Raw genomic sequence first — 26602 nt, forward strand, 5'->3', positions numbered from 1 at the left:
TTGACTAACGCCTTCTCGGGACACATCGCAGTTGCTGCATCGCATTGCTTAGTAACAGCACCTTTCATTTCGAACCTCTCCCTTTCACCATCAACCGTCACATCTCGAGATTATCATCATGGCCTCTCCGCCCTACGCAACCTCTCCATCGGGAATGTCACCGCCCTATCCATCACCCGCCCAAATCCCCAACAAGAAGCGCTCATCAACCCTCGACGGCACCGCGCCGCCCCTCAAGCGCCGCAAGCCCTCCCAAACCTCCGTCTCAACCAGCTCTGCCGCTCACCCTCTCCGCCAAACCTCCTTCCCCCCCGAAGCACGATCCCCATTCCCGCGCTCCCCCTCCGTCGATGCCCAGTCCCACGTGAGCGGCAGTGCAGTCAGCACGACAGCCAGTGGAGCACCGAAGAAGAAACGCGGCCGCAAGGCGAAGAATGCCAAGCCAGATGATGCTCGTGAACAAACGCCTAGTCTTGTTGGGGGACGGGCTCCGACTGCTGTGAGCGGACAGGGTGGTGAGAAGGAGGATGACGATGAGGATGATGAGAAGGCTGAGATGGCGCTTGAGGATGTCGTTGCAAGAACGCAGGAGCAGAAGCAGGAGGAGATTCGGCTGCGAGCTATGCTTGTTGAGGCTTTTGATCCTCAGCAGTATAACCGGTATGAGCTCTGGCGTGCAGCTAAATTGGCTGATAGTGTCGTCAAACGAGTATGTCATCTTCACACGGAGTCAAGTCTTGATACTGATGTTTACAGGTTGTCAACGCTACGGTTTCTCAATCGGTTCCGCAGAACGTAAGTACAGCCGTCAAAGCCGTCGCCAAGCTCTTCGCCGGTGAGCTCATCGAAGCCGCCCGCAACGTCCAAGGCGAATGGATCCACGCAGGAGAGAAGCAGAGCGAGCTGCCTACGCCTCCCCCATCGACAAACGACGACCCTGCTGCAGCAGAGGAAGAGATCGATCTTAAGCGCGGCCCCCTACGACCTGATCATCTACGCGAGGCCTGGCGCCGCTACAGAGTATCTGGAGAGAGCCGTGGCGTAGGCGTGCAGCAGCTCTGGCATGCCCAGCAGGGCGATGGTGTTGAGCGTTTTTCAACCCGTACTGGAAAGCGACTTTTCAAGTAAGCTACCACAAAGGCAGGCCGGCTGCCATGAAAAGGTTGAAGGAGACTGCGACGCAGGGAAAAAACGAGTCACGATGAGTGGAAAGGAGATTGCAAAGGATGATCGCCAAGACATGGTCCAGATCAGTGACATAGACCTGACTTGGCAGAGATGGAGCTGGAGATTCTTTCAAGCGAAATAATGATACCCCAAAAATCCTGAAACAAAACAGGAAATAGAACTTTGTACAATACTACCCAAATCAAGAAGATGGGCATAGCCAAGAAAAGTCGTTAATCGGAAATGACAATGACCCGGACCATTACTATCCCTTGACAAGTGACAAGTATCGTGTCACTCGTAAAAGACCGAAATTTGCTCATATTGATCCGGTGGGCTGATGTATTTCCACGTGGTTGATCGGGACTTGCGCAAATCACATACGAAACGAGTAAAGCTTTGCACGGCATAATTTATCCAGATTGACAAACCTTCTGTACGAAGTCACGAATGACATTCAAGTGTTTCTAGGTGCTTCACCTTTTTAGACCTTCGTATACTAGCCGCTCTAAACCCGGTAAATAGGACTGCCGGCTGAGTTGGGAGTGTGGGGAGCTAGCAGAAAAAGGATGTTGGCTGTAAGCAGAAGCTCGATTTAGTGCACGCCATTCGGTTTTCAGTGCCAGGGTGTTATTGTTGATAGGGAGCAATTTCCGTGGGTGGAATCATCTTGGATCGCTGATAATACAACGCTCGTACTTGGCCGGCGGTAATATCTCATGAGACTTGCCAAGCGGGACCGCGGGGCATATGGGAAAGTCGGCACGTACACAGCCACTTTGTGCAAGTTGTAACTGTTGAATAGTCTTGTCAATTGGAGCCAAGTCTTGGCTGCTGAGGTCTCGACTCTTGACCTTGACACTCTGACAGTGGGCTCCGCTTGTTTTGTCTATCAAGTGCGGAAACTCCAACAGCTTTGTAAGAATTCCTTGGTCAGGCTGATGATGTATTCAGCCTCGGTTCAGCATGGCCAAGAGCACCATGTCATCGTCTGGTCAGCTTGTAAACCCAACAGATACGTTTCGACGAAGGGGAATCCTTCAGTGACAACTCCAACGACCAACGGGTTCAGACCTGGTCTTGGCAAACCTTGCAGGGCCTAGACTCATCAATCGACATTCTGTCCCTGAGCTCACCGACCCTGCAACAGTGGTCTCTCCTCCAAGAAGATTGGTCTCAAGCTTGTCCTCCATCACCTTAAATCGTCAACATCGCAGCTTAATCGGCAATGAGGAGCCGAGAGGCTGGCTTGGCGGTCGGCTGGACCGAAAGACCGTGGCGCAGCAGCTGCGAGCCCAGCAATGCGTTGAAAATTATGGGGCGCCTAGTCCTCTGGGCATCCCGCAATCAGAGACAGAGCTCCCTGTAGCTCCCTGTAAGACTCGGGTCTTATTCAGTCAAGGGAGGTTAGGGCGGAAAACTCGACAAGTGTATCCACCAGCTTCTGCCTGTAAGCAACGTTTCATAGGGAAGTTGTAATTTGAGTCGTGCGTGATGTTGTGGTTGCTGTGAATTGCTGAAATTGTAAAGAGCTTCACGGAACTCTGGATGTGATAAGCTTTGCAGCTCCTTACGAAAAAAACCAATAAAGTCAACAGGTCCGATTCTGTAATGCACGAAGTCGTGATAGGGTTGCCATGGTTCAATATGTTTAAACATGACTGGCGCTAGCGTTCCTTGACATCGGCTGGATCTGCACCGTCAGGACATGGATCTTTCGCCAAGAAGTCAGTGCTCGGCCTTCAACGCGCGTCCTGCTTGGCGAGTCAAACGGTACCTACATCAAGAAGAGCTCAAGTCTCATATGGGCTGGCTTTCGCCGCCATCATTGACGTAGCTTAGACTTTGGATCGGCATCCAGATGAACTGTATTTGCCAATATGACAGGAGGAAAGGTGAGTTCTAATCATCATCTTGCTGGTGTTTGTCGCCAGTTGGGTTCGTCCTGTTTTGCAATGTACTTTGTCTGACACATTCCCCTGCAGAAGGAGGGCTCGACCAATCCATCAGCTGTCCGTATTCGTGACAACCAACGACGGTCCCGTGCGCGACATAAGGAATATGTCGAAGGTCTTCAGAAGAAGCTTCAAGACTATGAGCGTCGAGGTGTTGAAGCGACGTTGGAGATGCAGCAAGCAGCTCGCAGTGTTGCTGTCGAAAACTCACGCCTAAAAATCTTGCTGGGATACCACGGCATCACTAATGAGGATGTTGAAAAGTTCTTGCAGAGCTTTCCAGATCAACCAGCTTCAGAAGCCGCAAAGGCAACGATATCACGGTCAACATCTGGTCAACCACTTCTCGCCGCAGCACCCAAGGTCCCCCTTCAACCCCTATCAAGGGGACACTCAGCAGAACCCCCAAGGTCAACGTTACCGGCTCCCCATATCGCGCCAGAGAAGACGAGTACTCGAGACGTGGTGGATGCAGTCGTAGGGATCAAAAGAGACTCTCGAAAAGCTGGTCTTCACGGTGGACCAACACTTCCCTTGCCAGTTGAACAGCGACAACCACTATTACAGCCTCGACCTCAACCGCCCATTTTGCCAGCGCTACCAGCTCTCGTCCTCGGTCAGGGTAGGCCAGACCCCAATCCCCTCGATAAACTTTCAGTTCTTGCGACAGCGAGCGTACATCAAGAACCTGACAAAAATAAGCATCGTCGTACGCATTCAAATGCCGATAGCCTTCGTGTGCCTAGTCCGTCAATACTGGGGCAAAGCTCGCCAGCGTCGTCACATACAACCCCTAGTCGAATAAGTTCGACATCTCCGTGAAGCCAGAAGAATGGATACAGCTGGAATACAGCACATCGAGTATCCGTACCATCGTACATATTTGACAGCACAGTCCATCGAGGGAATATGGTTGAGGAGTCTGAGAAGGGCGGCAGATTCGTAAAAAGAGATACCAGGAAGCGGAAGGAGAACGGAGTTTTTGAAGGCGTTGAGTTGATTGAACGACACCACAAAAAAGTAGCCTTGCCTTTATCTCGTTGTACGTATGGTCAGGCACTACCCGACACGAACACAGGCTAACGAACACTCGATTCAGCCTCAACGTCCACAGCAGATGATGCACCAAGTTGATGTCAATGGTGCTCAATCCCGAATCAAAACCGAAAATAGAAAGGAATGGAAGCACTGCAGTCATCCCGCAGATGCCGACCCCGAATACTCGCATTGGAAGAGTTTCGATACGTGATTAACGATAGAAGTCGCTGGCGAGATACGACAGATACCGAGTTTTGGAGTTGGGATAGATTAGAATTGGTTTCAGGTTGACCATTGTTGAGAAAAGCAAGAACAAGGGTATCGATCGCATCCGGGGGACGCTGTGCATCTTGGCGATCCAAGTTGAAATCTTGTCTGGCATGGCAAACTCTGGGCGTGAAATGCTCAGATATAAGTAGGGCTGTCTCTAGTCGCTCAGATGGGAGGCCGCCAGGTGGAGATATAAGCTTGCAAGGGCGGTTGACTCCAAGTAGGCGGGGAACATGGTTTAGCCGCGCGAGTTGGAGGGCGTCTCTTGAAGGTTGTTGGAGAAAGGATTCTCAACATCTTGGTGGTTGAGACGAACACGAGACAGAAGCAACGATTAGCCACAACGAATAAACGTCAAACCAACATCATCTTCTTGCTTCAAGTGTAAACCTCATCACCGCGTGAACAACTTGTCTCGCAGGGGAAAACCCCTTTCAGAGAAGTTCTTTCCTCGACCACTGATATTGGAGTCCTCCCAAGCCGAGAGAACCGGGATCCAGTTGTTGATCCACACCGGCGTCATATTGACCCATAGAACTGCAAGGTTGTTGGAGGTTTGGAAATGAGATTAGATATGAAGGGATTGATAATCTCTCGGCCGAGTGGGATATGGTAGAGTTTGCTGTTGTTTGCTGTGGTTTGCTGTGGTTTTTGGTGTGTGTGATTTCCGCGGAACTGTCGAGGTTGGCAGGGGCGGAGCTGCAAGTGAACTAAAGGGGCGTTCCCTGGTGCGCTCTGTGCTGAGGTGAAGCTTGGCGCAGAGTCGGTGTAGAAGACCAAGGTGAGAACTGTTGAGAAGATTGAAGAGGAGGAATAAGTTGAAGAAGAGAAGTTGGACAGAGAGGCCAGTCAAGTAGGAGAAAGGACGTTCAAGAAACAGCGGGAAGTGGGCACGCGACCGTGTTCCTGCCACAATGGGGGCCAATCTGAATGACAGAGTCTCTCTAAAACGAAGGAGAGACTAAGTGTCAAGGAAAGAAAGAGGATCGAAGAGGATGAAGCCAAATAGAAAAGTCGGTGATGATGTGTGATCTTGAATGAGCCGCACTTGCTTCAAATTCATGACGTCGGGGGTGATACCAATCGGTACAGGCCAGTGACAGTCACCGTAGCTTCAGACCATGCCAGGGACCAGAAAGTGGGTGCCAAACCCTGTAAGCCACCGTAACGATCGTCATCTCATGCGTTGACAAGGGGGTCAAGACTCCGTGGGTGAGATTTTTGTGCATGATTGGTGGACTCGCTTGGTTCAAATAAGCTTAATCGTCTCAAGGTGTGGCTTCGGGTTATCATCCGGGTACGCAAGGTTGAATGAAAGTTTCTTGGCCTTGTTTTGTTGAAGAGTTGGAGATGATGAGAGGCTGGGAAGACTTTGTGCAGTTGTTCCATTGTTCGAAATTGGGCTGAAGAGTGACCTGTTCGTGTAAGTCAAGGTCCAATCACAGTACAAGCACTCGCCTGACTGTTCATCGCCATTGTGACAGCCATGGAGTTGAATCAAGGTGTATAGAGCCAAAAGACCAACAAACCAAAGGCTTTCGAAATCTCACTCGCAAGGGTTTCGCGGGAGGGTTCGAAGTTTAAATGTTGCCGAGGGCTAAGATGGCCGCGCGGCCTCGCCAACGAGTTGGTCCCATAATTGGTGGTGGCAGTGCACCCAACCTATCCTATTCAACGTCACTCATCCGCGGAAGCTTTACTTGTAGTAGAAAGGCACTAATAAAAAGTAATGAGATATGTTTCGAAGATAAGCCACGATTGAGTCGCCAAATGTACGGCTGTGCTTGGTGACGGTACAGCTGTGGTTGAGGTAATTTGAGATGTGAGGTTATTGCCGACCACAGAAACACCAAGGAAAGTGACCAAATTGAGTAAACGTGAACAGAAAGACTGGACCTTTTTGTTCAATTCTCCCTACTTAACCGGGGGTAATACCATCATCTCGTAGGAAGTTCTTTCCTCAAGGTAGCACCCAAAGTAATTTACAACTTCCCTCAAAGCAAACTTGCCTTTCCTCCAACACTGACCTCACAGAGAAGACTTCCAACAAACAACATTCTCTCTTCTATCCATCTTACAACAAACCACATCAATAGGGTCTCATCACTTCATATCAAAGTACAGCAATTTTCTACTCTTTTACCATAATCATGAACGTCCCTTGGCAGCTCGACGAGCTTATCACATGGGTCCTTGACACCAACCCAGACAAACGCCTAAGCTTTGGTCATATCCAAGGGCCTCCAGCTTCAGCAAAGGCGATCAGAATACCAGTGGACATCCTCAATTCGCCTCGAATTCGGGATGGCGGCCATACCTTAGTTGTGCAGGTTCTTCCCGACTTCAAGAAGAATGCGGTGGTCCAAGGTCAAAACTCTTTGTCACCAAACCTTCACCTTGAGACATGTCAAACTAAGCGGAGGCTGATTGTTGAGACGTATCTTCAAACAATAAAGTATCTCAAGTCTCGCTACCGGGAGGGAAATTAGGTCTCATTACCCTACGTAGCTTCAGAACGAATACTTTTTATCATCGATGCCGACCCTGACTATTCGGCGGAATTTGCCCTAGCATTGGCTGTCATCACAACATTTGCCGCATCAAGAACAACTGCTGAAAGTGGCTTGCATATAAAGGTGGCAACTATGTCATGGGAATGCATCCACCAAGTCACCAAAGAGCTGTTCGAGAGCCACAATCTCAATTTTTGCGAATTCTCGTTCCGCAGATCTGACCCCGAGCCAATAGAGCCTGTGCTTCTCAAGAAGATGGCCCCAGACCTGCTTAAGTATGCTACGGTGTCGCCTGCTCATGACTTTGGGCACCTATGCCTACGTTTTCGGGACGCAATGCATGATGCTGAGGATCTGGATGATTGGAACACCAGGCCATCACACTGGGATCCTTGGATCGGAACATCCAACACAAAAGGAAACTGTAGTTTCAGTCCAGCAAGGTTAGGACAGCCTGGAGCCAAAAGGGAAATGCTTCATGTGGATGCAAACTCAAGAATAGCAGAAAGCTTTCCCTTCTACCATTCTGTCAGCATTCTTGCGAGTCCTACGATCCGTCGAGTCATCTTCGATCGCCGTTCTCATCAGTTATTGTATACCTTTCTGTGGGTCTCAGCTTCGGAAGAGCTTCAGCAATTTTCTTGGCGTTCCCGGGTTGAGAGTTATAATTGCAATGTTCTGTACCTCGATCACTTCAAGCGGCATCGCGCGACAGAACGTCGAATGAAAATCCGAAATGAACACGCCGAAGGATTCATGGCTGCTCTTACAGAGTTTACTGGGTGGCCTTCAGCTGTTTGGAACTTAGTCAGAATTACTCAACAGAAGGACCGCGTTTTCTTTCATACTCGTCATCGCTTGCTCTTCCAAGGAATTACGAGTGATGGGCAAGGGGCACTCCAATTACCACCCAGATTGGCTACCGCCGAGGCATTCTATGCTCTTCTGCCAGTAGTCAATTATGATTGGCGTGTCGCTCATTTCCTCAGCATGCGCTCGACCCCCTTCATCACCATGATAAAAGCACATCTTGCCCCGATCTTAACAGCGGGAAATGGACTCCTGGAACTGCTCCATGTCCAGAGATTTGACTCGGGGACTAAGAAGGCAATCCGAGACTGTTTAAATCAATGCTCCCTGGTATGTGGTGCCGAAGCCTGGGTACGTCGTAGCACCCTATGGGCAGCGAAAGGCCTAGCGGACATGGTTGATGGACGAGCGTGCCCTGAGGCCACTGTCCCTATCGCTAATGGTAGCATTCGAGTTCTCGCAGTTGCTTCTGCATGTTTGTCGGAATTCAATCAACTCCTCAACAAAGTCTTACGCAAGAACAATATCGTAGTAGAGGAATTAGCCACCGTCCAGGTATCTGTGAATGAAGCAGATTACAAACAGATATCGCGAGACCTTCTGCAAGCATATTCACACCAAGTGACTTTTACATTCAAAAAGAATTTGAAAGAGGGGGAATTACCGAGGTTGTACGACTTTTTCACAAAGAGGCCTCTCGAATGCAATTTGAATCTTGCGGTGATCGATTGGGACTATCTTTTCGGTCAAGAAAACAAGGTTTTTGGTGTTTATACGCATTTGAAGCGTTTGGCAAATGGAGGGACCACTGTTTGCAACTGGACTTGGATTCCTTCTGGAGTATGGGAGGAAGTCAAAGAAAAAATGGAAAAGATTCGGGAGGAGAAGCCAATCAAGGAGGAGAAGAATAGAGATGAGTTTTGGCAGAATAATTTTTAGCCTCGTCAGGCTCACGAAGGCAGAATGAGCCATTATTTGATCATCACATAGCTGTAGAAAAGAGCCTAGCTTTATATAACTTTGGTACTCTTTGCTCATCGTCAAGTTAAGTTGTGGTGCAATATGCAGTTTATTGCGAAGGCCACCTTTAGACTTGAGATCATTCCCAGGCCCAAAGCGCCGTAGACAGTGAGGCACGAACTGGATATGAACTCCAGAAGGGCGTCTCCAAAGATGCAGAGAAGCATGGGGTCTTGTGATCTTGATATGAAGTGTAGCGATTTCGCTTCGAGAGGCAACATAAAAAGATATACGAAACACCAGTAGCACTTAGAAGTGATTGTACTTTTCCAAGAGTCATTGGGTTCCTGAACATGGTATCTGTTCACCCGAACAGCCCATCAGACTTAGTTGACAGCAAAGAACTGCTGTTATTGTGAGTTCATTGTCTTCATCCACATACCCTGGCCAGGCGGAATGAAGGGTATTTCACGTTTTCTATTGTTGCTACAGAAAGTTTGCTGGGCGTCTGCGTGCCAGTTGCGAGCTCTGGTACGGGGCTTTTGTGGGAGATTCACCGAGCTCCTGAACAATAGAGCTTCAGCGAGAACGCAGCACAGCACCCTTCTCCTTTCTACACAGTCAGCCCTCGTCAAGAACGAAAACCACGCAAAAGAACTTAATCACCATCTTCTGTTTAACCATCATCACTTGTTTTCCCGTCTTCATAATGCCGCACCCGTACCAACCGGGCTTCCTTTCCCGCAGACGCCGGCAGCAAACCGACGATGTACCTTCTCCCGAAGAGAACATAGGCCTCAGCCTTGTCGAGAGCCTCAGCCTTCGAGGCGTCAGTACGGAGAAGTCCTCTGGATTGAGGATTGTGAACAATTCCCCTGGCGGGGGACGCCAGGAGAACGCCGTCGCCAAAGTCCCCGGCCTGGAGGGCACGTATGCTGGGGTGATTGACAACCATCAAAGCTTGCTTGACTTTTACAAGATGATGCCAAAAGGCACCCTGAGCGTCATCTTCGCCGTGCCCCCTAACGGGTCGGGGGCTAGCATGGCTACAGCAGAGATCCCCTGGAGTGCTCTCAAAGCCTCGGAGGAAGCTGCTGCTGCATCGACAGAGAACAACGACGAACAGGCCTTCGAAGACACCGAGACGATTGTCGCAGACGATGAGACTGTCGTCGGTGAAGAAGAATGCACCAAAAAGGGTGCCGATGAGGAAAACAACAAGACCTCTCCCGAGCCAGCTGCCTACAACAGCCCACGCGACCAACCGGCAGAGGACACGCAGTCCCTGTACCCAGACTTGGCCGGTCTGATCATCTGAACAAAAGGTCAGCACAGCCCTCGAGTGAGAAGCGGAACAGTTACTGACACTCTACAGGAACACGAATGTCGAGTATTTACACCAGCCCACGCGTGTCCAGTGTTCGATTTGAACAGTAAGCGCCCCAAACCTTCAACTGCTACGCTTGGTACTGACTTTTGAGATTCCAGGGATTCTGATACTAAGAATAGAAGGTAAAGGAATAGACGCACGCCACCATAGGATACAGAGCTGGCTTGGGTGGACGAGAGTACGAGTACCATTCCACGATAGACAGAAGTAATGGAATGAATGCACATTCTCCTTTTTGCCCAATTGTAGACGTATTCCATCGTTGAGTCCGACTTTCCTTTTCTGATGTTCATTTGCTGTTCCCTCGATTTTGAAGCAATAGCGAACGCCCACCTGTGACCCAAGTAGCAAGCATCCTTCTTCCCCTCCATGAAAACAACAACCGAACATCATTCTTTTCTTCATGCACATCGCATCAACAAACTTACACATCACATATCAAGAACAATACAGTCGCTACCAGAACAGTAGTACCATCGAATTCACGTACTCCCCATCACTCTTTTTCTACTCCAACCCCAAAATGAGCAGTGACGAGTCAAACGGGCGCGAGAGGCCGAGCGTAGAGGCGCCTGGCAACGACGTGCAGCACGGCGATACTCAGCAAGACAACGGTTTGCAAAACAATGACGTTCAGAAAGAAGGCATCAAGCATAATGGAGCTCAGCACGGCGGCCCTGAGCCAGAAAACGATCTGCAGCACGATGGCATTAAAAAAAACGGCTCTCAGCATGGAATCGCTCCTCAGCATGACAACGGTCCACAGCAAGATAACGTCCCTCAGCCTGAAAACACTCAAAACGCTGGCGATTAGGACGACGACACGAAGTACGATGATGTTCCTCAGGCCAACGATACTCAGATCAACGGGGCCCAGAATGGCATGGATTCACAACGAGGCAACGACACTCAGCATGGCGGTACTCAACACGGCGGTACTCAACACGACGGTACTCGGCCTGATGTTGATTTGCGGCAGGGTTATACTACTCAGCATAACAGAACTGGGCACTACAACGCCCATCAGCCCTACGATGTCCGCCCATGCCACAACGGTCCTCAGCACTATGTTGCCCTTCCAATCTACCATTACATGCCGCCTCTACCTCCAATAGGCACAAGTCACCCAGGCTATCATAATATGCCGGTAAACTCCCAGCCACAATGGTGGCAGCAAGATTACGGTCAGCCTGGCATACCGAATTTTCATGAGCAATCCCAACCCAACCCATATCAAGGCATCAGAAATGGAACGGCTTATCCCGGAAGAACCCACCTTCAGAAAGCACCAGTCATTCTGGGCAGTATTGAGCAGAGTTGGGCGAGTGGGGGGCGTCATACTATAAAGATCGACAGGCGCGGAGGCGGAAGGACTATCAACTTCTTCGGCAAAGTCCCCGGCCTTGTCCATACTTGGGCAGGTTTTGTCGATAACCCTCAAAGTCTTCTTGAACTCTACAATTCTAGGTCAGGCGGTGTGGTGAGTATTATCATGGCTTCTAGTCGCAGAGGAGCAACAAGAGACACAACCATCGATTGGAATGTTCTACGACCGACAGTACCCCAGCCTCTTCTATCTAATGAAAATGGCCCCTCGACAAATGAAGACTCAGAAAATCTCCAAGCCACAAATACAAGCGTCAGCATGCTTCGTGTCAACAGTATCGGACTGGAGAGTATTCAATACAAGGAAGGATACAATGCGGGCGCTCGTGACATCAGAGTCCGGAGCGACTCGCAGAGGGGGCTCAACATCCTAGCCAAAGTTGACGGTCTTGCCAACACCTGGGCAGGTACTGTAGGAAGCCCTTCAACCCTGATGGAAATGTGGAATCAGAAGCCTCCAAACACAACGGCGAATGTTATCATGACGTTTGAACACAACGGACCAAAAACAAGTACAGAGATGAGTTGGAATGTTTTATTACCACCTAAACAGGTATCGAGCTCACCCTACCCCAGACTGTCCACGCCTGCCCCATTTGATGATACCTATCAGACCGTTCCTATCTTCATTCCTTTCTGGGACATTCACTATGGGAATCAATGACTGCTCGAGAGGGAGTACCGACAAACGTGCAGATACTACTGTCTTTAAATGGCTCCATCAACATCCCAGGGCAGTTTATCGACTCGGAATTGTCACAGGATCGTGGACGGGGATGGGGTGGAACTCTTGGTTTACCCAGGCCAGTCGCAAGATCGAAGCTGGCCATTTGGTGCGCAGAGCAGCATTTGTGCAAGATATGGTGTGGATTCGTTTGAGTTTCACTCACCGACTATCGTTGTAAGCATGTCTTTGGGTTACGGTATTTTACCATGTCTTCATATGGGGGTTGGCAGATTGTGTCCACAGCTTGTTACTTGGAAAAAGAGTTTAGCGAGTCAATCACTACAGCGAGTCTATTAGCAAGGTTATCACAAGAGTCAAATCAAAGCATCATCAAAGCCTTAGATTGTGATTTGTGAATCATCAGCAATGAGTATCGGCAATGAAGATTGGTCTTGGGGGGTCGTGAAGATCTATGTTGCCGAGAATACCACATAGCCACCCTTCATCACCCTCGAGTTCACACGACAGGCCTGGACCTAGCGCCAACTTGTACTTTTCCAGTTCAAGTGATAAATGACTTTATAGTGTTTGTATTCATCTCTTCTACCGGGGCAAGACATCCTTTGACGTACATAACTATGAGAAAACTCGGGATCCTCTCAAGTTTCTCTCATTCTGCTCAAGAGACTCCAAGTAGATGGTGCTCTCAGATGCAGTATATCCCTCGCCATCCGTCTTCAGCCCCGCCAATTCATAGATGAGGATCAACCTTGCGAAAAGAGCACTCCCCATTAGTCGAATCACAATGATCGCAGAGTCCCTCACACTAATGAACACCAAACTCGACAGAATAAGCGTTCCGAAGAGTGCTTGGAGACAATCGCCCACGTATAAAGCTGACGCAAGAGTGAGGAACCAGCCCGTATGTCGTCTGTTCGCTTTGACTTGGAGTTTGGACTGCCAGGGTGTTGGTGTGAGTTCAGACCACAGTCTTCCTCGATCTTCCCATGCGCTTTTCGTCTCAACGGTAATTTTTAAACGTGCGGTGATGTATCCGACAAGATGGATTGCTAGAGCTGCAGCGGTCCAGACAGCGGGTAGAAAGTCTTCTGCCGGAGCGAATGTACACACTGCTTGGAGGCAGAGTTGGTATGTGAGATATGCATTGTTTGCGACTGATGCAGCGGCGATGATGTACTCCACCAACGACACAATCGCCTGAGCTCCAGCAAACCGCGGTATACCAAACGTTGTGGAAGATTCGCTACCCATCTTGCTTATAAAGTCATCATAATCCGTCGCCGTAAGCGGCCTCACTCCAGAACTACACATCGCCAACACCACTGCCAGTCCCGGTCTCCGATACGCCAATATCGCTGTATCAAGATACGAAGCACTGAGTAACTGAAGAACAGATGGCGCGAGACCAAGAATGACAGCAGCCGATGCTAGCTCAGCCTTTCTGAATTCCGGCATGGTGCTGAGGATACAGTCGATGACGCCATAGCCTGGACGAGGAGCCGGACTGGATATGTTGAGGTATTCTTGGATTTTGGAGGAGCAGTTGTATTTGAGTTGGTCTTTTAGAAGGGGGGCCCATGCTGGGAAGAATTCTTGGAATTGCTTGTTGGAGCGTTGGAGGGCTGTTGTTGGTTGGATATGGAAGCAGAGGATGGCTGCAATTGAGAGGATCAAGTTCAAACTACCCGGTTTTGCTAAAGTTCCGGCCATTTTGGTTGAACTAGGGAAGACAGCTTGACTGAAGCTGAGAGTTGACGCATTACGGGAATAACCACAAGGCTGGCCTGAACAGGGAAAACCCGCACTTTATGCCTGTCCCATCCTCCAAAGAGCGCCAATTGTTCAGCCTCAGCCTCAGATCCACTTCATTCCACAGGATCAATAGTAAGCAGAAATGGTTTCATTATTCCCGGTTGGAACAGATAGGCTAACTTGACCCGCGAGCCTGGCTCATGTTCTGCAGTTATGATAGGTAGATTGGTGGCCTCAATCTGACCGATGTGATAATCACGCATATCACTTGCAGGCTGTGGGACATGGGACGGAAACAGTGCTATTTTAGGAATGGAAAGCGCTTAGCTTATCGTGTTCACACTGAACTATTACAAATTTAATGTTCCAGCCTTTGGTATTGAAGATATTTCTTAAGAGGATAGGATGCCCGCCCAGTTGACCAAATCAACTGATTACTAAACAATTAGGTATTTCGAATTCAGTTGAGTAAGCCCTATCGATGTCTCGGCTAGATAGATCTAGGTAACACAGCAAAAATAACACCTAAATATTTTAGGTATTTCGAATAACGGGTTATTCTGTCTCTGGCTGAGTGAGCGGCATCTGATCCCAGTTGAAAGGGTGAGGGGTCATTCTTCATTGGTTGTACCAGATCTGTGGCTTGACAATACGAAAAACTAACACTATTCGGGTATTTTGAACGAGCAAATCGACGTCAGAAAGAGACTAAAGGCTTGACGATAGAGTTTCAGCTAGTAAGTTCGGCATAGTAAGGACACTATAGTGCTTTAATACAAAAGCCATATAGAAGCTCTGTTTCTTTCTTGAGAGGTCTAGGTTTCCGTTTGCAGTCGCTCAAGACAATCAGTCAGCAACCAAGAAAGATTCAAGATTCTCAGATAAAAATATATACAAGACCACTCAACTACAATAATCCAGCCCTATCAATAACATAATGTCTCATAACATCAGCTCTATCGTCGCCAATCTCTTATCCAAGCACTCAGAGATCAGTAAAGCCCAAATATTCGCCGCTGTCAAATTAGATGATCGATTCGAAGCTCTTTCAGCCCTGGGCTTTAATGTCTGGAAAATCGATTTATCAGATGAACAGTCTATTCTTGACGAACTATCCTCTCATAAAAGCAAGAACCAGTTACGCAATACAAAATATATGATGTTGATTAGTAGAGTATATTAAGAAGTCCGTTTTAGTTTGCCTCTCCGATCATTTGAGTTAACTGGAACGTATAAACATTTGGGTCACTTAATTGACCATGGTAACATGTGATTTGAGCTCTGTTTCCGTCCAGTCCCACAGCTGGTCACGAAGCTTACTGTTTTTGCTTAGAGACGAGCCTTTCCCTTGAATACCTACAGGAAAGTAGAAAACACCAGACTTAGCATCGGGACTAGTTGCTGCCCACAGGTGGTTCAGCGTCCCTTCCTCGACGCTCACGGTAACGAATTTCATGGCAACCTTGAACAATGCGGCCATCAAAAAGTTATAATTCTTGACCACGGGGCCGCTGAGGTTTGTTGCAATGACTCCCGGATGGATACTCATAACTTTGAGGTCTGGGTTATGATTTGCCAGTGCCTGGGCGTAGTGCACGGCGGCTAGCTTCGACTGGCCGTAACGAGCCCACGTAGACAACTGGGGCAAAGTAGTCTTCAGTCCATCCAAGAGATAGGAATTCTTCGGTGCCATATTCTCAAGTTCAGAGCTGAGAAACACAACTCGTGCATCGGTAGATTCAGCGGCGGTTGCTTTAAGGATTGACAGGAGGTGCGTCGTGAAGAGCGCAGGACCGACATGGTTTGTCCCGAACTGGATCTCATATCCATCCTCCGTCAGACCCTCTGGTACAGCCATGATACCAGCATTATTTATCAAGATGTCCAGCCTGTCGGACATGGATATGAATGAAGCTGCAGCTGCCTTGATGCTCGTAAATGAGCCTAGGTCAAGCTGAAGAAAAGTAATGGGTCCCACATTAGGATTCTTCTCCCGGAGTGTCTTGATCGCTTCGTTTGCCTTTTCTTCCGATCTGGCTGCGAGGTATATGTGCTTGGGCTTGTGCTTGGACAGCTGATAGATGACTTCAAAACCTAGTCCAGTATTCCCTCCTGTGACTAGTATCACTTTCCCCGAGAGGTCAGGAATATCTTTATCTGGGTTGAAGGATACGCCTTTAGTCATGGTTGAGATCTGTTGCTCACGTTTGTAAAAGAAAAGATCAAAATAAAATATCAGATAAGCCCCCTTTAACAAAAGATTTTATCACTTATTTCTTCATCAAGCTCTCTGATATTTATATTCAATTAACCTTAAGAGAGTCTTACTTGAGTATATTAATATATGTGGTTTAAGTTTAAGGGTGTGGGCCTGTGAGTGACCTCTAGTTTCATTTCTATTCGATAACCGGTCCTGAACAAGACCAACGCTAGAGCTGCTTCGAGCTAGCCTTCCGGTCTGCTGGTATACGTACAGCCCGGACATACACAAGCGCGAACTCCTTCACGCAGCGGCTTGGTTAATGCACCGGTACCGACATGAGCCCACGCTTCTGTTCTGATGGAGTTGCGCAGGGTGCAAGTGCCGGTTGCGTCCAAGGAGAAAACATATTAGAGCCTCGCACATCGGAAAATAAAGAAAAGTGCGAGAGAGACCGAGAGACAGTGATTCCACGCCCATCTATGAAAGCCATACCCATTTACACAGCCCTACAAGCTATTGTTTAAAAGTCCGTTGCTTAGCAATCCAATAACTCTAATATATTTCCTGGCAGTAATGTGGATGAAGCCTATTTACTATAAGTATAAAGAACCATTCTCACATCTTCTCTACCAGACTTCCCCTTACAGCAATATCAAACATCAACAATCAGCAATTATCAGGTTACCTATCATTAAGAGATTATACTCCAAGAGCATATCTTTTGCCAACCCACAGCCCTTAAGAACTTTAATATCTCGACAAAAACAGAACGCAATGTCTCAGAATCGTGGAGCCGTTAACCCTGCAGCTCGGGCGCCGCTCGAGGTCAGGACACTTGACACACCTACCCCAGGACCTGGTGATATCCTCGTCAAAAACGAGCTTATCGCTATAAACCCAGTCGAGGTCAACATCACCAAGAACGATCTGTTCAAATCCAACTACCCGTGTGTAATCGGCACGTCTTTTGGCGGTGAGGTCATCGCCCTTGGCGAGGGTGTCTCTGACTTCAAGGTTGGAGATAAAGTCGCCGTCTATGCCAGCCCAACAGATGGCGACAAGTATGCTGCCTACCAGGCCTATGCATTGGCCAAGGTGGATACGACCTGTCTTGTCCCAGAGGGCGTTGATCTGGCTGTCCCTGTGAGCATGAACGGGAACCTGACGACCGTCGTCGGCATGCTTAGCGCCACAGCCGGTGTGCCGAAGCCAGATATCGAGAACGAAGTAGCCTCTAATGGCAAGAAGATCCTCATCTACGGAGGGACTTCCAACCTGGGTAGCTTGGCTGTACAGTATGTCCGTCGGGCAGGCTACAGCGTGGTCACCACAACCTCGCCCAAACACAAGGCCTTTGTCGAAACGCTAGGCGCCGACAAGATCATCGACCACAGTCAGGATCGCGAAGCCCTTATCAAGGCCTTCATTGCCGAGGGTCCATACGATATCGTCGTTGATACCATCTCCTATCCCAACACTGTCAGCGTGCTTGCCGATGTCCTAGCCGCCCAGGGCGGTGGTACAGTCTACGCAACTCTGCCCCCATTTGGCCCGGAGACACTGCCCCAAGGTGTGGTCCGCCACTATACTTCATGGCCATTTGTTCTGTATAAGGAGGGCAATGAGCACTGGATTAGATGGGCTTTCCGTACATTCTTTGCTAAAGGCATTGCAAGTGACAAACTCGTGCCGACGCAGATCGAAAGGATTAGTGGCGGGTTGGAGGCAGTTAACTCTGCTTTGGATATCCTAGGAAAGGGTGTAAGCAACTCTAAGGTTGTTGTAGAGCTTGATAAGTAAAGGAGAGAGATTATTAGAAGATTTTCATAGACTGAATAGTTATAGATCAGTATTATATATCAGTTTCTACTTAAAAACTAAATACTAAAAATTCATTTAGAGATTTAATTTAACTTTGATATATTTAAAAACTTAAAGTAAAGTAAATAACTATAATCCAGCTTTATATCCTTGATTTAAATATTATACCTAATTTCCCAGTCTAGAGGCAGTTAAAAGAGGCAGATTTATAGTATAATATGCGTCCGAAATCAAAGAATAAGATAAGAAAGACTCCTTTTGTAATTACCCCGCTTTTAGGTAAAGAGGCGCAATCAAGGTTCTGTAGCTTGGATCGGCATTTCAGCGAGGCATCTGCGAGCTAGCAGGCATATAACCCTAGAAGATAGCCACCTCTGATGAAGGGCAGGAATTAATTGTCATTGAATCTAGGACCTACCTACCTTCTCGATATCTTGATACTAACTTGCACGGCACCTTTACTACGAATAACAGGCGTGATTTGCAAAACCAATCACCCTCCCTTGCAACCTTGACAGGATGCCAACCAAATTCCGCTCCTCTGGTTACCTGTGACGGGATGAATCCAGATAGTCCATCGGTAAAGAGAATCAACAGTAGAGGGCAGAGGTTTGATAAGGGTGAGGAATCTACAATAGGTAACAGGTCAGTGCAGCTTATCATTAAGTTCTTCCATGTCACGTTGCAAAAAGTTGTCCGGAGCTGGAATTGAACTTTAGAAGTTGGTGATATAGAGGGAATTCTGCCTCAATTTACTGGGAGCATGGAAGATGGTCGTTTGGTTCGGGGCTGGCGGTCCGTATTGTATTGGTCTTGAACTCGGCGTGTTGTGAAGCCTGGGGTTTAGAATATAGAGAAAAGCTGGCATATGTCTTAGCTAAGTACAGACTGGCAGGGACATAAATCATATAGATATCAGCTCCAACGAATAGAGAAGGAAAGTAAGCGGAAGAACAAGGCGGCAATAGTGGTCCAAGATTTCTACATAAAAAAGGAAATATTCGTGCATGCTCCGAATCTCCGAAACTTACTTAATTCAACACAGCTCTGATCCAATCGTTCTTATCCTTGTATACGAGATGGTTATTCTAGAATACGCGGCTTGACTTCTATTGCTGGGAGAATTAGTCTTGAGTCGTGATTGGTGGAACTTTTGACTAGGTCAGTCGGTAGTCGGCACTCAGTGGGACTATAACTTACCAGATATGATCATGTCGTCCGAATAGGAGTTTCAGGTCAAACACGCAGCCAATCTCCGAAGCACGGATACTTTTTTTGAGAAACATTATAAAGAAGCCGCCAAGGCTCTGTCTACTCCTCACTTTATCTACAGTTCATTCATTCAGCCCTACAGTTTCACATTCCTTTCACCATGAAGTTCTTCACTGCTATTTCTGCCCTTTTGGCTGTTGTTTCAGCTACGCCTACTACACCTTCAAAGACCCTTGATAAACGAGCTACCACCTGGTGTGATGCTTTCGGGTCCCTCCAAACTGCCGGATACACCGTTTACCACAACAACTGGGGAAGCGGCCAAGCTACGTCTGGTTCTCAATGCACTACCTTCAACTCTTACAAGAGCGGATCATTCTCGTGGTCTACTAAATGGAGCTGGGCCGGTGGAAACATCCACGTCAAGAGCTACTCCAACGTCGCTCTCGAGAACATCAACAAGAAAGTCTCAGCTATCAAGTCCATTCCTACAAAGTGGACATGGCGCTACAGCGGAACCAACATGGTTTCCGATGTATCCTACGATCTCTGGCTTGCTCCCTCCGTCGGTGCCGCTAACAAGTACGAGATCATGATCTGGGTTGGAAGCTATGGCGGCGCTGGCCCTATCTCCGACTCTGGATCTACTCCCATTGCGACGCTCACCATCAACGGTGCTCAGTGGAAGCTCTTCCGAGGACCTAACGGTGATACTACTGTTTACTCTTTCGTTGCTACCAAGAACCAGGGCAACTTCAAAGGCGATCTTCTTCCTTTCCTTACATACCTTACCAAGAGCCAGGGAGTTCCTAGCAGCTATGTTGCTACTAGCTTCCAGGCCGGTACTGAACCTTTCGTCGGTAAGTTGTGTCTTTTATGTGGTTGTTCTGAAGCTAACTTGTCAGGTTCCAACTGTGTCTTCTCCACCTCTGCCTACAGCCTCTCTGTCAACTAAACTGCCTGCAGTGCAGATTAGCTGGCTAGTCTTTTCGTCTTTTGTAAATATTTTTATTGTATATAACCTGAAATCTGTCTGTCACAATTCAATAGCCTCTGGAAGAAAGAGCTTGTTATTCATCTGTCTAAACTGCTATGAAATCTCAAAACATCCACGATTATCGGATTTCAATGGTCTCAATCTTGGCTCTCCCTGACACCAGAAACTCGGAGACCTCGCCACTCATCAGGCCTATCATAAAGCAACACCCAACAAAAAGGTAGTGGTCATCCTCAGGGCGGAGGACTGCAAGCTCGTTAGAGCCTGCAAGAACACAGACCACATCTCCAGGGAGCACATCGTCTGACATCGTGCCGATATAGCCATCCTCGGTTGTGAATAGCTTGTTGCCTTCAAAAAGTTTTCCCTTGAACACCCACTCGGATAGTACCGCGACTACGTAGGGTTTCTGAAACCATTGCCTCCTCCATTCGCTCTCTCGAGTTGGACCTTCGGGGTGTAACCAACAGCCCACGCAAAGACCTATGTTGAAAGCATAGTTTTCATATACTTCTTTTCGTAGCAGAGTACAGCACAGTACCTCCAATACGCTTTTGCCGGTGGGATACATATCCTGTGGTGACTGTGTAAAAGTCATGATGCATTTTTATAAACCGGTTATCACGAGATCGACAGAAACAGGTTCGTCGTAAACAGTCTTTACAAGCTGGGCCTTGATTCCTTTGACCCATAAGCTATCGCCGACAATCTCTATAGGTAGATAGTTGAATAGCTCAGGTACTGTTCTATGTGCGCAACGACAACTCGCAGTGTCTGTTCTAAATCGCTTTCGTCTGCCGGCCTTTGAAAACACAGGAGCGTTGGTAGATCGTAAAGACGTTTGAGACCAACAGAACGACCGTTCAAGAAGTTGGGGATTCTATAACGCCATTCGTCTTTGAATTTGGCCTCCCAATTCTGCTCCCTTGCCTCCTTGTGTACTAATTTCAAACAAGACAAAGCCCACGCCATGAACTCTAGATTCACCTCACGAATGGACTTGGTATAGTCGGGTGTGATCGGCGACTTGGTCACAGCCAAGAGGCCATAGACATGTTCCAAATCATTAGAAGCCTCAGATTCTAGTGAGAAGTACAAGTTCAAAGCCACATACCATACACGGATATTCTATCGGCATCGACGATTTCTTGAGACAGAAAGGGCGTGAAGAAGAGGTAACAGATTCTGGAGAAAGCTAACTTTAGCCCTCTAATTTTGAACCGCTATGCAGACTCCTGGATCGTGTCAATGATTTGTTGCATGTATTTATCGACTCCGAGTAATGCCACGACACATGACGAATGCTGTAGAAAGCGAGATGGGGATAGGAAGTACAGCCTCTTTGCAAGGATGACCTCCTGATGAATCCACACTCTGTTTCAAAACTTGAGTTGACAGAAGTTGAATACGGCTCCATAAGGTCCGTCGAGAAGATTATTGCTTTCTGTATCAAAAATAGTAAAAAGAGTAGAGTCATGTGGAAAGAGCCAGTCCAACTGGTTAGGCTCCCAAGAAATCCCGTCAAAACAAAGCCTAAAAAGTTCTATTTCTGCAAGACCGGTAGAGTTGATCGGTCCCACGTTTCCTTCGGTGATGTGGACTATCCGTTCAAAAGCATCGAACGCTTTAGCAACATCTTCGTCGTTTGAAGAAAGCCAAGCCAGGACCATTGCGGCTGAAGAGTAGATATCCGCCATCATGCTGACTTGATGCAGTCTCTCGGTGAGATCATCTTGATTGATACAAAGCGCATCAGCCCACAAGCGGAACTTGGAAGTATCAAGCTCAGGATCTGACTTGCTTTCGATCTCAGTCCAATGCTTCTTCAGGTGTCGAAGTGCAGTAGCAAGAGTAACGGTGACTTGTCGAGGAACGCCGTCCACAATGATCTCTTCAGTGATAGACGGGTCACCCCAAACATAAGAGATACAAGCGTAGTAAAGATCTGGAGTAAGAAGGACGGTGTGCAGTTTGCAGTTAACTTTGCCGTCAGGAGAGTTAGGGAGGATCTCAAGACGTATCTCGCGTTGATCCTTGTTGAGTGGTTGATGGAGAGGCGGAGAGAGCCCTGATATTTCATTAGGAGACGCCATCTGGTGTAAGGCTGACTAACGATGGGCAAAGTGGGATCGTAGTTGGTGAGGTTGACGAGAGATGAGCAAATCTGCCCTGCGAAGAGAGGCTTTATATAGAGATTCTGGGTTACACATAAGGCTGCAACTTCTCAGATTGTTTTTCTTGACAAAAGGATTACGCTACGTTATGGCAAAGGAATGCAAGCACAACCCTGTCAAGCAGAGAGGAAGCAGAGGAAGCAGAGGAAGCAAGGGACAGATTTACATTTGATGGTTCTGTTGTCTAATCGCTTTTCATCATCGGGAAACAGCAAAGTCCATGCTGTAGATGTTGGTGATTGATCTGAAAGCTTCATTTCAAGCAGGCTTGTCAGTTGGATGATATTTGCTGATTTCTCTTGCTCTCAACACTCTTATCAGTGTATTTCATGTTTCTCAGGCAATCTCTTCCTTCAATCTATCACAAATGCAATCTCAATCTTGTTGGTGGCACGAACTGGTTGCTGTCTAGGCAGAAGCATGGCTCGTTTTCAAGCTTGACACGATGTTTTTCGTGGAGAGGAATCGAACATCGCAAAGTAGGGGCGGATGCAATCTCATATGTTGGATGCGGCCTGCTTACTGGGCAACAACAGAAGGAAGCAACTCATTGCTAAATATCAGTGATTGAGAGGAAGCCAGTTCATGGTTTGTTCTGACGGACTTGTTGGTGGGCATGCTAGCTGTTTTTGTTTCTATGATAAAGATTTATCTCACGTGATTTTAAACCCAAGATGTGTCAATTTGCACACAATTTATCTCTATCGGTATCTCTTGTGATGTTTGGCATTCTAGTTGACAACAGCGCACAGTGTCAAATACCACATTTTGCTTGGATTTGGCAGTTTATGATTGCCGTAGGACAGTATCACACACAAATGAGAAACCTATCCTTGACACAACTTTGCCAAAGCCACAAAGATCTCACTGTTTCCAAAGAGAATTTAGCTTGTGGCAAGCTAGACAGATTTTTTTTTTCCCAAAAAAATTGAGCCAAGCCAATAGCTCTGCGGCCAAGACGCGTCGCATAAACTCAATAGCGATCGGCGAACATGATTGATGGATCAGATAAGATTAGACAATGAACCCACACTAAAAGGCCTGCTGGAATGCTTTAACCTGAGACTGTGTCTAGTGGCTTGAATTAAAAAAGCCCAATGCTTCATGCCAAGAAACGCATTACCCAACGTCCAAGACTAGCTTAACCGAGGAACCGACATCATCCGATGTCGCAAGAACAATAAATCGAAGCATCAAGTGGATGTAAAGGTAGCCATGCATCTGAGATCGACGGCCAAGTGGGTTGATGCACATTCAATGCCACAGTAATCGCAATGAGACGTTCAGATCGATCCCACTGACACATTGTCTCTTCATCCCACGTTTCTCTTCCAATCCTCGGCCGGCGATTTACCCTCATCTGCGGCTCTTCTTGACACAAAGTCGCGTGTCCAAACCTCCTAATATCCGATAGCCCGTTCCCTAGATCCCTTCTAGACCAAACTTTGTGGATATTCCATCAAAAAAATTTTATATCCGCCAAGGCTTTCGGGACCCGACGATGTGGAATGATAGCCCAAAGAGGAACTCATCCGTCCACCAAGCCGCAGAACCTCTCACCATTGGACCAAGCCAAGAGACGGATTCTCAAGTGGCATGTTATCAATCAGTCCCTTAACCCGTTGCGGTTTATATCCGCGTCATCCGGTGCACTATCAGATTTTTAACCCTTCATTCGTAGAAGGAATTTGTGGATCAGAGCGACGTTGCATTTTGAGATGGGCGGACAGCTCCGAGAGTTGAAGATCCCTACCTTTTGGGGGATGCATCGGCGAAACCGCAGGCAGCTGTTTAACATCCTTGTCCTCCGTGGTGCTTGGAGGATATGACAGAGGGAAATATGTCTGTGGATCAGTGGATTTTATTCATCCTCGGCTGACTTGACTAACGCCAAGATAGAAGAGTCGCTAATCAATTTGAACTCTGTGTTTATACGAAAGTTTATTGTGTTGAAAGATCAAAAACTCACTTGACACGGGTGTACCTCACGATGCTCTCAAAGGCAGTAACACTGGCATTAAGATATATATAGTTGAGTGCTTCTGAGTCGACATCATCATCCGCCACCATCATCATCGCCAAAAATCCACGTCCTGCACCCTACGGACGACACTAATATAGCGCATCAGTGGCTCACAAACTCGCATGACGCCCCTCCCTATCAGATCCTCCGAAAAGTCTTCACTCGGTAGGAGCCCAGCACGTTAAAGTTATCTAATCAATCTGAGTGGATCTCTCTCTGAATCCTATAAACCACCCATCTCCCCCCATGATCTCCCCTCTGTGCATTCTCTGCATGAGATCAACAATCTACTGAGGCATCATGTCTTCCCCAGAGAAAACCCCCGACAACGACCACGGCCATGAAGTCCCCTCTTCAGCCGCCGACGCCGTCCGGGACATAACATCCCCCGGTGTCCAGCGCATCAAAGCCATGTCCGAGGTGATCACCCTCACCGACCGCATCTTCATCTTCTTTGGCGTCTTCCTCATCGCCTACGCCTACGGTCTCGACGGCACCGTGCGCTACGCCTACCAGCCCTCCGCGCTCAACAGCTTCGAGGAGCACTCCCTCCAATCCTCCGTTAATACCCTCCGCGCGGTCATCGCAGCAGCTGCTCAACCTACTGCTGGAAAAATCGCAGATGTTTTCGGTCGTGTGGAACTTATCTGCATTTCTGTGTTTTTTTATACTATCGGAACTGTTATTGAGGCTGCGGCGCAGAATCTCGATACGTATTCTGCTGGTGCTGTTATTTACCAGATTGGGTATACTATGGTTATTCTGCTGGTTGAGGTCATCATTGGAGATATTACGTCTGTGCGATCGCGCCTGTTCTTTAGTTACATCCCCGCTCTACCCTTCATCATCAATACTTGGGTCAGTGGCGATATCACAGAGGCAGTACTTGGAGTCACGACTTGGCGATGGGGAATCGGCATGTGGTGTATCATCTACCCCGTCTGCGCGCTCCCTCTCATCATCAGCCTTCTTGTCGTTGGCCATCGCGCAAAGAAGCAAGGCCATCTCGTCGGCTACCGCTCTTCATTCCAACAGCTCGGTCTCAAGAGTTTCACCGTTGAACTATTCTGGCTTCTCGACATCATCGGCGTAATCCTCCTCATCGCCGTCTTCGCCCTTCTTCTCGTCCCTCTCACCATCGCAGGAGGTTTCGAGAGCAAATGGTCAGACCCTCAAGTCGTAGCCCCCCTCGTCATCGGCTTCGTCTGCATTCCCGTCTTCGTCATCTGGGAACTCCGCGCTCCTCACCCCCTGGTGCCCTTCCACCACATGAAAGACCGCTCCGTCTGGGCTCCCATGGGAATCGCATGCATGCTCAACTTTGCCTGGACAATGCAGGGCGACTATCTCTACACCGTTCTCCAAGTCTCCTTCAACTTCAGCATCAAGGCCGCTACACGAGTTCAATCGCTCTACTCCTTCGCGAGTGTCATCACCGGCACAATTCTCGGTCTTATCGTGTACAAAGTGCGCCGCTTCAAAGTCTTCATCGTATCAGGAACATGTCTTTTCCTCGTCGCATTCGGTCTTCTCATCCGATACCGCGGCGATCCCAGCTCCGATAACAAATCTGGTGTAATTGGTGCACAAATCCTCCTCGGTATCGCTGGTGGTATGTTCCCATACCCCGCGCAAGCCTCGCTCCAAGCCTACGTTACCCACGAGCGACTCGCCGTCATGACAGGCCTGTACCTCGCGCTGTACCAGGTTGGCTCGGCCTTTGGAAACGCCGTCTCCGGTGCCATCTGGACCCAAGTTCTTCCTGTGCGACTTGCCCAGAGTTTCTCCAGCTTTGGAAACGAGACCCTCGCGGTGTATGCTTATTCCCAGCCTCTCTCTGCCATTCTCGACTTCCCTGTTGGTTCTGATGAGCGCGATGCCATGATTGATGCGTACAAGCACGTTCAGCGCCTGCTTACAATCACTGGTATTTGTCTTTGTGTTCCTCTTATCGCTTTCTCGCTGTGCTTGCGTAACCCCAAGCTCACCGATCAGCAGAACTTGGTTGAGGATGAGAAGCCTGGTGAGGCTGCTGAGCGCACTTCCGCCTCTGCTTAGAAAAGACAAAAGTATTTAAAAGTTGTATATAACGTCGTAATATGGTAATTGATCTGGCCTGGGGCTATTTGTTTAATTTTCTGGTCCTCCGTGAACATGTCGTGAATTGATCAATATTGATCAAAGATTATTAGATGTTCTGTGAAGTCGGGTTCTCTTCGTATACTTTTTGCAGGCCCAATTGA

General features: G+C 48.1%; 10 protein-coding genes across 10 annotated transcripts; 7 read left to right on the forward strand and 3 right to left on the reverse strand.

Moving 5' to 3' along the window:
- Nucleotides 1–118: 118 nt before the first annotated feature.
- BKA55DRAFT_690514 (uncharacterized protein) lies at nt 119–1128 on the forward strand (the record flags this gene model as incomplete). Its single annotated transcript, XM_046199511.1, has 2 exons — nt 119–709; nt 757–1128. The coding sequence occupies 2 exons, from the start codon at nt 119–121 to the stop codon at nt 1126–1128; spliced, it is 963 nt and encodes a 320-aa protein (XP_046049604.1).
- A 1919-nt stretch (nt 1129–3047) lies between these two features.
- BKA55DRAFT_539842 (uncharacterized protein) lies at nt 3048–3944 on the forward strand (the record flags this gene model as incomplete). The annotated part of the gene is made up of 2 exons (XM_046190194.1): nt 3048–3062; nt 3153–3944. 2 exons carry the CDS (start codon nt 3048–3050, stop codon nt 3942–3944), a joined length of 807 nt encoding a protein of 268 aa, XP_046049605.1.
- A 2636-nt stretch (nt 3945–6580) lies between these two features.
- On the forward strand, nt 6581–8763 carry BKA55DRAFT_664049 (uncharacterized protein; the record flags this gene model as incomplete). The annotated part of the gene is made up of 2 exons (XM_046197683.1): nt 6581–6859; nt 6920–8763. 2 exons carry the CDS (start codon nt 6581–6583, stop codon nt 8690–8692), a joined length of 2052 nt encoding a protein of 683 aa, XP_046049606.1. The 3' UTR covers nt 8693–8763.
- A 659-nt stretch (nt 8764–9422) lies between these two features.
- BKA55DRAFT_676079 (uncharacterized protein) lies at nt 9423–12515 on the forward strand (the record flags this gene model as incomplete). The annotated part of the gene is made up of 5 exons (XM_046198085.1): nt 9423–10017; nt 10089–10146; nt 10202–10225; nt 10557–10878; nt 10918–12515. The coding sequence occupies 5 exons, from the start codon at nt 9423–9425 to the stop codon at nt 12151–12153; spliced, it is 2235 nt and encodes a 744-aa protein (XP_046049607.1). The 3' UTR covers nt 12154–12515.
- A 64-nt stretch (nt 12516–12579) lies between these two features.
- On the reverse strand, nt 12580–14114 carry BKA55DRAFT_569172 (uncharacterized protein). The gene has a single exon (XM_046192897.1). The coding sequence runs from the start codon at nt 13885–13887 to the stop codon at nt 12793–12795; it is 1095 nt and encodes a 364-aa protein (XP_046049608.1). The 5' UTR covers nt 13888–14114; the 3' UTR covers nt 12580–12792.
- A 1064-nt stretch (nt 14115–15178) lies between these two features.
- BKA55DRAFT_511308 (uncharacterized protein) lies at nt 15179–16114 on the reverse strand (the record flags this gene model as incomplete). The annotated part of the gene is made up of 1 exon (XM_046187695.1): nt 15179–16114. One exon carries the CDS (start codon nt 16112–16114, stop codon nt 15179–15181), a length of 936 nt encoding a protein of 311 aa, XP_046049609.1.
- Nucleotides 16115–16906: 792 nt separating this feature from the next.
- Nucleotides 16907–17932, forward strand: BKA55DRAFT_690522 (chaperonin 10-like protein; the record flags this gene model as incomplete). The annotated part of the gene is made up of 1 exon (XM_046199512.1): nt 16907–17932. One exon carries the CDS (start codon nt 16907–16909, stop codon nt 17930–17932), a length of 1026 nt encoding a protein of 341 aa, XP_046049610.1.
- A 1364-nt stretch (nt 17933–19296) lies between these two features.
- BKA55DRAFT_676081 (concanavalin A-like lectin/glucanase domain-containing protein) lies at nt 19297–20199 on the forward strand. Its single transcript, XM_046198086.1, has 2 exons — nt 19297–20025; nt 20071–20199. The coding sequence occupies exons 1-2, from the start codon at nt 19326–19328 to the stop codon at nt 20118–20120; spliced, it is 750 nt and encodes a 249-aa protein (XP_046049611.1). The 5' UTR covers nt 19297–19325; the 3' UTR covers nt 20121–20199.
- An 81-nt stretch (nt 20200–20280) lies between these two features.
- Nucleotides 20281–22255, reverse strand: BKA55DRAFT_594392 (heterokaryon incompatibility protein-domain-containing protein; the record flags this gene model as incomplete). Its single annotated transcript, XM_046195663.1, has 6 exons — nt 20281–20745; nt 20788–20964; nt 21015–21095; nt 21150–21244; nt 21277–21371; nt 21549–22255. 6 exons carry the CDS (start codon nt 22253–22255, stop codon nt 20281–20283), a joined length of 1620 nt encoding a protein of 539 aa, XP_046049612.1.
- A 1959-nt stretch (nt 22256–24214) lies between these two features.
- BKA55DRAFT_569176 (major facilitator superfamily domain-containing protein) lies at nt 24215–26493 on the forward strand. The gene has a single exon (XM_046192898.1). It carries the CDS (start codon nt 24660–24662, stop codon nt 26415–26417), a length of 1758 nt encoding a protein of 585 aa, XP_046049613.1. The 5' UTR covers nt 24215–24659; the 3' UTR covers nt 26418–26493.
- The last annotated feature ends 109 nt before the right edge of the window (nt 26494–26602 follow it).

The sequence above is a fragment of the Fusarium redolens genome (genome assembly GCF_020744475.1).
Source record: "Fusarium redolens strain MPI-CAGE-AT-0023 chromosome Unknown BKA55scaffold_8, whole genome shotgun sequence".
Classification (NCBI taxonomy): domain Eukaryota; kingdom Fungi; phylum Ascomycota; class Sordariomycetes; order Hypocreales; family Nectriaceae; genus Fusarium; species Fusarium redolens.